The sequence below is a fragment of the Mastomys coucha genome, unplaced genomic scaffold, assembly GCF_008632895.1.
Source record: "Mastomys coucha isolate ucsf_1 unplaced genomic scaffold, UCSF_Mcou_1 pScaffold13, whole genome shotgun sequence".
In the NCBI taxonomy this organism is placed as follows: domain Eukaryota; kingdom Metazoa; phylum Chordata; class Mammalia; order Rodentia; family Muridae; genus Mastomys; species Mastomys coucha.
Genome location: NW_022196895.1, coordinates 56869136 through 56876993, shown reverse-complemented (window position 1 = coordinate 56876993; position 7858 = coordinate 56869136). Strand labels below are relative to the sequence as shown.

The 7858-nt window shown below is 52.5% G+C and overlaps 1 protein-coding gene across 2 annotated transcripts in view; it reads right to left on the bottom strand.

Annotated features, from left to right (window-relative positions):
• Positions 1-622: 622 nt before the first annotated feature.
• Pdgfrb (platelet derived growth factor receptor beta) overlaps positions 623-7858 on the bottom strand; it is a 38931-nt gene continuing 31695 nt past the window's right edge. For both annotated transcript variants that reach the window (XM_031365792.1, XM_031365793.1), the window contains exons 16-23: positions 7653-7813; positions 6780-6898; positions 6428-6550; positions 5666-5777; positions 5225-5324; positions 4568-4673; positions 3605-3837; positions 623-2448 (exon numbers count right to left, since the gene is read on the bottom strand). In XM_031365792.1, coding sequence (XP_031221652.1) covers positions 2286-2448; positions 3605-3837; positions 4568-4673; positions 5225-5324; positions 5666-5777; positions 6428-6550; positions 6780-6898; positions 7653-7813 — 1117 coding nt within the window. In that variant the 3' untranslated portion in view covers positions 623-2285. The remainder of the gene's footprint in view (positions 2449-3604; positions 3838-4567; positions 4674-5224; positions 5325-5665; positions 5778-6427; positions 6551-6779; positions 6899-7652; positions 7814-7858) is intronic.

The window sequence follows — 7858 nt, the reverse complement described above, 5'->3', positions numbered from 1 at the left end:
CTTACTTCATGGCTGCTTCACAATCTCTGGGATGCCGAAGCCACCTGGACCTGCACCCCTCTGCCGTCAGACATAGTGGGGTCCCTGGTGCTCAATGCCACCACATAGTCCTCTGCTCTTCTCCCCTCCACCCTTTTGCCTTCCATACTTCCTTCCTCTTGTTCTCTGGCCCTCCTGAGTGTTCTCTCTGCCATGCTCCTACCTGGGTCCCAGTGACGACGCTCAAGGACCTAAGATTCAAGCTCTGGCAGGCATCTCTCCAGAAGCTACCCTGGCTCAAGTCTGGCTGTGAGCAGCAAGAAATGGGGCAGGGAGGGCGAATCAGCTTAGTGGCCAAAGCCAGAGCACATGGTGAGGCGTGCAAGGTGGGGGCGGGAGGGGGGGGTGGCTTGGACCATCTCCCTCATCTTCCAGACGCCATGGCCAGAAAAGCCTCGATTCGCATCTAGAAACCCAAGCACAAGGTCTAGGCGGTCACCCACACACCTCCCAGGATGAGAGGAAATGAAACTCACTTTGAAGGGAAGGTAAGTGAGAGTTGAGAGTCGGAGCTGAAGGGACCTGACTGGGACAAACTGTTACCTCACCTCCTGGAGGCATAGACCCAACCCTGAGAGATGAGTTATTCAGTGAGAAGCACCAAGTTTAATATTAAAATCTTTCCCTTAAAAAAAAAAGTACAGATAGGAAAACTTAACAGCATACAAAATAGTACTTCTTCTGGTGTCTAAATGTGGGTTATTGCAAGTCCTACAAGTACTTGGAAACCTAGGTGATTACATCTTTGGTACCGTTGTGAGCCGTACTCCCCAGCCTCTGCTGCTCCAGGTAGGGAACTGCCAGCCAGCCAGCCAGCAGGGAGGGTCCCCAGGAGGGCTCACTTCCCCCATTCCCTACTTCCCAGGCACTTGCAATGTTCATTGGTTCAGGGTTAAAAAACATTTCTGTGTGATGGGCAGCTGGCAGTTGAGATGGCAATCCCCTCAGCATCTTCCTCTCATGCTCATCTCAAGTCTCTTGTCCTTGCCCGGGGACATCTGTCCTCACTGTCCATCATGTCTGTCCATACGCTGCTGGTGACAGTGGCCTGAGGTAACCTGGCTTGCCTTCTCTCTGCCACTCTTGCTGGCTTCATGGTATGAAAAGGGTCTCATGGTCCTTCTGTGTCCTCAGGACAGCTGTAGGGGGGTTTCCTGGGACACTAACTGTCACTCCGAGTCAAGGTCTAGGCAGTTGCACTTGGCAACTTGAAGAAGAGGCTCAGTTCCCGAATCCCCAGAGTGTGGTGGGTATCTGGGATCTTCTGAGAGCTCAGCTGACCCCTAGAAAGATCAGTTTAAGGACTTGACCCTGCTTCCTTGGGACAAGAGCAAACTCCCAGAACACAGTGGAATTGTACTATTGACAGGCTACGCAGAGTCTGTGTCCAACTTGCTTATCTTTCATAAAGGAAAGAAAACTGGCACCCAGAGAGAGCAAGGAAGGCCCCCAACATCTCATAGTAGGTCCAGCACAAAGCCTCCTAGTGGTACGCACTTCAGACAGATGCTTAGCCTACACAGGCGTGGACAATGGCCCTGCAGACTCTGGTGGGCAGGTCAACTGAGAGTGACAGGGGTCTGTTCTAGGACTGGTGGGGCTAAAAGGAGTGGGTGCTTCCGATGGCCAGGTGTGCCTTGAGTGCCCCAGGAAGGGCTGCAGGCCAGAACTCTGCCGGCCTACCTTCACCACTAACAGCATTCATTAAGCATGGCTGACCCCAGACCAGCTCGGGCCTGGGAAAGCTAAAACCAGGAGAGGTGGGTTCTGAATGCAGTGACTGTGTCCAAGACTGGCTTCAGTTTGGCCAGGAACCGGGCATTGGGTCCTTGCCCGATTCTTGGGAAGATCAAAGTACAAAGATCCAGCTGAAGGGGCAGCTGCTACCCAGGAGGGGGTGAACACACCACCTCACACCCATGGATATCTACAGGAGTCTGGGTTCCACACCTGTCCTGTAGGCAAAGTGCAACTCTTCCTCTTACATTTGGGGAAACTGAGTCCCCTGGAGGAGCCCTGGGTCAGAGTTCCACGACCTTCCAGAGGCAGAGGCTCAGTCCCCACAGTTCTCTTGCCTCCTAAGAGAAGCTGGTCCCTGGACCTTGGGTGCTGCAAACCAAGGGCTTTCCTCAAGGGGACAGCTTGTGGCAGTGTAGCTGCTGGGAGGCCAGGCCAGGCCAGGCCGAGAGGGTTGGGTGTTGGGAGGCAGATGGGAGATGTCGGGCAAGATGGAGTGATGTCAGTCCCTACAGGAAGCTATCCTCTGCTTCGGCCTGAGGTCCAGAGCAGCCTGACTCCTGTGGCTGCTCCAGCTCTGCCTCAGGCTCTGCTTGCTGCGGCTCTTCTTGGAGCTCCAGGGGACTGTCGCAGGAGATGGTGGAGGAAGTGTTGACCTCATTCAAGGTGGAGCTAGAGGAAGGGAATAAGTCAGAAAAGAACTGGGGGAAAACTCCAGGAAGATAACAGCGCTGTCTAAGAGGTTTCCATGTGTTGGCTTTATATCCTGAGACGCCTGTACCACAAAGGGAGTACAGCTCAGAGAGGTTATAGCATGGCTCCACCACACACCGTGGGTGAGCATGGGAGCTAGAACTTGAGAGCAGGATGACCAGGCTCCTAAGCTTCATTCTGTCTCATCCCCACTAGTCAGGAATCCATCTTTCTGCCCAGGGAGATGACAGTATCTCAGTCCTCCCCTGGGGCTTTCAGAAAAGAAATCCCCAGGTTGGTGGAGGCAGAGCATCTGGTCTGAGGTCACAAAACAAAGTGACCTCAGGGTGAACTCTTGAGTTGACCCTGCACAGCCTAACACCACCCCTACCTGCCTTCCCCAACCCCACACCCACCCCATGCCCACCTGACAATGCCTGCCTCACTAACAGAGCAAATGGGACCTTCAGGGCCTGCAAAGGCCTGCATGCACTGCTAGTTCCTGCAGAGAAACTGAGGCCCGCAGAGGCAAGGCCTGCCCAGGTTACATAGTGACAGGATAGAAACAGAAGCCAGCCTGCATCTCCTACCATCCACGGGCTGAGTCTTGATTTGGGGAGCCTCCCCCACCCCATCTGGATGTACATCAATCCAGGAAAACAATAGGGCTCCCCAGAGTGTGCCCCTCAATGGACTCTGCCACACCGAAGGCAGACCGTGTGTCTCTTCCCCTGTCCGAGTTCTAAACTGAATTCATAGCTCCTCCATCTTCTACAGACAGGCTCCCTGGGCTTGGTGTCAAGGGCAGCCATAACCCAGAGTAACAGCTGGGAAATGCTAAATGTTTCCTCTTTGTCCTTGGGACTAGTACAAGACCTAGAAAAGGCCCTGTGGCGGTGATATCCTTAAAAGGAAGAGCTATCTTGAGAATGAGTGCTCAAATAACTTGTTTCTTTCCCATCTGCCTTTCTTGCCTGCAGCAATAAGTGCTGGATAAACTTCAGCCTTACTGGCCATGGGCAAGAGTTAGGTCCTTCCTCTAGCTAGCCGACAGTCCTTCTGTGGCAGGTCTGGTACAGGCATGAATACACACACTATAACGCATGAGTACTGGGGGCCAAAGGGTCAGGGCTACCTGGCAAGGCTGGGGGACCCCTCTGGGAGGCCCTCATCAGCAGCATCAGGCTTGGGGTCAGGCAAGGGGATGATGTAGTCGTTGTCACTCTCATTAGGCTGCACGGCAGTATAGAGAACAGAGCTGGTGTCCAGAGGAGATCGGAGGCCGTGGATCCCTGGCAAGCGGGCTTGGGACCTTAGGATGGCTGGATGGTCGCTCCTCAGGAACTCCTCATCTACCTGCTGGTACTTCTGCTCCGTAGGACAGGGAATGAAAAAAAAAATAGGTGTTAGATGGGCAAATGTGTTAGAGACCCTCTACCCCAGCTAGTGCTCAGAGAATGAGGTCCTGAATGAAGGTGCACTGGGAAGCAGCCCTCCTACCTGGCATCCCAAGACAAGTTCAGTGTCCCCTAAGGAAGGGCAGATAGCACCGTGACCCTAACTCTCACCCCACTTCAGAGTAAAGAGATACGGGCTCTCATGCCACTGTGGTCTCCCACAGCTCCTGTTAGGGCTGTAGGTCAGTGTTCCTTGCAATGAAACAGTGGTGACTCCACTCTGTCTCCATCTCCCTAGGACCATCCCAGATGGGAACACAAGAAGACGAGGTCAGGATAGACTTATTCTGTCAGTCTTGCATGAACCTGGGACAAGGTTTAAGTTGTTGCTATGAGGGCTCCAGAGAGCCTGGGGTTTTTCACACTCTGAAGGAGCCCCAGTGTTATCAGGGTGCACAGGTTTGATAGATGGGGTTATCTACTCCACCTCTCTGGGTCAAATCAACCAGCTTCCACATCTTGGTTCTTTAAATAAATTCACAGTTCTGGCTCAACCCTTTCTAGCACCAGCAGAGAAACTGAGGCCCAGAGTGGTTAGGGGGTGGGGGCATTTCCTCCCAAATCCCAGCACATCACACCAAGCCAAGTGCATAGGGTTTGCATGAGAGCTCTGTCTTCCACCCTGCCTTGGCTCCACATACCTTTTTATAGCCTTCACCCAGAAGCCTCTCCAGGAGCAGCACCAGCTGGGAGAAGGGGGGTCGAGTCTCAAACTTTTCTTCCCAGCATTTCTGCATGATCTCATAGCTGAGGGAGGCAGAGAGAGGGTCAGAGTCCCCTCCTGTAGAGGCTGGGCTGTGGAGTGCACAGCCTCAGAAGAAGGTGCAGGAAGAAATGCCGGAGAGGAGCGCCTGACGCCTTGTCTATCCTATCATTGCTTCTTACTAGTCTCTTGGGAAGTCTTTCTAACTTCCCCCATCCGCATGATTCTGCACAGTCTAAGATATCATGGGGAACACTGTAACCTGAACTTGGCTAACAGGGATTTTCATCCTCCCAACACAGGCCCTGTTCTGATGATATGTGATCAAACTGAGCCCTTAAAAGCTCAGCTCCGGTCTTTTGCTCGAGCAAAGCAGTAAGGTGTTGTGGTGCTAATGGCAGCCACATGAGCAGGGCAAGCTTGAATTTGAAGCCAGCATAGAGAAAGTGGAGACCTGGGCTGGGACAGAACTTCCTGATGGCACCATTTTGAACACCTTGATCCAGTTCTAGCAGGACTCCTCTAACCTTTGAACTAGAGTTGCATGCCCCCTGGAACCCTCAAATTCCTCCCAAATGCACAAGGTTCCACTCACATCTCGTCAGAGGCATGAGCAGGCTGGGCCATGCGGTAGCCCCTCTTGATGGCATTGTAGAACTGGTCGTTCATGGGCAGCTCTGGGTAAGGCGTGCCACCTGTAATGGAGCAGAGTCAGGGACATACTGTCTCAGGGTGTGGGGAGTGGCAGAGTGTCTTCTCAGGCATGCTATACAGCTGGATTCAAGCATGTTTTTCAATATGTCTAATCCCTTTGATGCTTGGATGGGAAAAATAAAGACCCAGAGCTGGCAGAGGCCAAAGCCATAGAATGGTAAGAGTGGCACTGTCTGGACTTGCCCATGAGTCCTGACTCATGTCCCAGTGTCTGTCCCCAATGCCCACTTCTTCCAGCCCAAGGAGCAATCAGGAGGGAGATAGAAATAGAAGGGTAAATGCTCTGGTTTATAGTTTCAGGCTGGGAGAAGAAGTGGCTCACCCAGTGTGAAGATCTCCCAGAGTAGGATCCCAAAGGACCACACATCACTCAAGGTGGTGTAGAGGCTGTTGAAGATGCTCTCTGGGGCCATCCACTTCAGAGGCAGGAAGGTCTGTAGAGGTGAAGTCAGACACTGAGCACATTCGAGAGTCTCGGTGGCCGGTGTCTCAGCCCTACTACACCTGGGAAGGAGCAGGCTCAGCAGCTCTCACATCCACTCTTACTCCACTCCAAAGCTCTAAGCACACTCCTGGCCAGAGCACTGGGAAGCTGTTTCCTAACTCACTAACTAGAGACATGGTACCCTGTAACCCTGGGGGAAGCCCCAAGGGTGGGTTGTGCTGAGAAGTGGGTAGCCAGAGACAAGCCCAGGAGCTCTCTTTGGTTTCTGGGATCTGCAGTCATTCTACCCCCGGCCTTCAAGACCTGTCTTACCATATCATTTGGGCTACTCCTCTGCCTACCTTACATGTCCTAGAACAGGGCATCTTCTCACTCACCCCACGCCCACTGTAGCTGGTCCTGATTCAACCCCTACTGTGGCATGTGGTCCTGACCCTCTCCCCATCTTTTCCCACCATGCACAAAGCTAGGTGGTTCTTTGTCCTGCCCCTTCTCACAGCTGAGCAGCATTGGCATCTCTACTGGTAGGATAAACTAGCAGTGGTCCCATACTGAAGTGTGGCCACATGGATTGGAGGAAACCTATACCCAGGGACAGAGACTCCTGAGGAAAACCTCACGGATGGCACAGACACTCACACTGCCTTTGGAGATGTAGTTTGAATCTCGCATGATGTCTCGAGCCAGGCCAAAGTCACAGATCTTGACCAGCTTGCCCTCGCAGATGAGCACATTCCTGGCTGCCAGGTCTCGGTGAACACACTGGATCAGGAGAGAGGGGAGCTGAAGCCAAGGGACAGTTGTGGGCTAAGATCCTCTGGACCAGAGCTTTAGGGAAAATGCGTGCCTTCCCAGGCGTGTGGTTTCTCAATGCCCTTGCCCATCAGAGGTTCGGGAGCTGTCTCATGGGGCCATGAATGTGGAAGGCTCTGGTTGGCTAGCTGACCCCTCTCCCCACAATTCTGCCTTGCCCTATCAGGACCACACATACGTTCTTAGAGGCCAAGAACTCCATGCCATTGGCCACTTGGTAGCTGAAGCCCACGAGGTCTGTGTAGCTGAGCACTGGTGAGTCATTGATTAAGGTGGCACGATAGGTCCTTTCAGGGGCTAGAGAGCAGAGGGGTATGGGTTACTTTGTGTACGCTGCAAGCCTAGAAGAGCCCTGTCTTTAAGCTTGTGGATCACTGAATAGGCAATAGTAATGGCTGCTGATTCTCTAAGTGTTCCCGGAGGGGAGTGAGTTCTTAAGTGTCTAACCCAAACCTCTTCTGCTTTCTTTTCTTTTAAGAGAATTTTTATTTATTTATTTTATGTATATGAGTACATCATTGCTTTCTTCAGACACACCAGAAGAGAGCATCAGATCCCATTACAGATGGTTGTGAGCCACCATGTGGTTGCTAAGAATTGAACTCAGGACCTCTGCAAGAGCAGTCAGTGCTCTTAACCGCTGAGCTATCCCTCCAGCCCATTTCTTCTGAGTTCATTGTGCGCATTGTCAAGAAAAAGTCTGGCCTTAGCCCTGGGGCCTCTAGCTAAAGCTCGCCTGCTTATTCCTCAGGACATTCACCATCATGGGTCAACTCAAAACAAATGTATCTTTCTCCAAACCCTAGGAGGCCACCTTCACTCATCTCTCTCCCCTTCTTGCCCGCTGTGTGCATGCTCCTGGAACCAGCAACAGGGCTCACTGCACAGCAGCACTGGGCAGGCAGCCAGCCTCAGTTTCCACATGGATGAAATGAGCTATCTTCCTCTCAGGGTTGCTCCAAGACCACAGACATTAAGGACTTTGAAAGGAAGGCATCGCTGTGCGTATGAGACGAGCCGGCACAGGCGTGACAACATTTTATCCATTTACCAGATGGGACGTAGTTATCATAAGGGGCCATGTAGCTGGAGGACTCAATGTCCGCGTATTTGATGTCTCCTTTCATGTCCAACATGGGCACGTAATCTACAGATTCATCCTTGCTCATATCCATGTAGCCACCATCGCTCTCCCCAGTCAGGTTCAAGTGGCTGTAGGCAAAAGAGTGGGATAATGGAAAGCCATTGGGGTTTTTC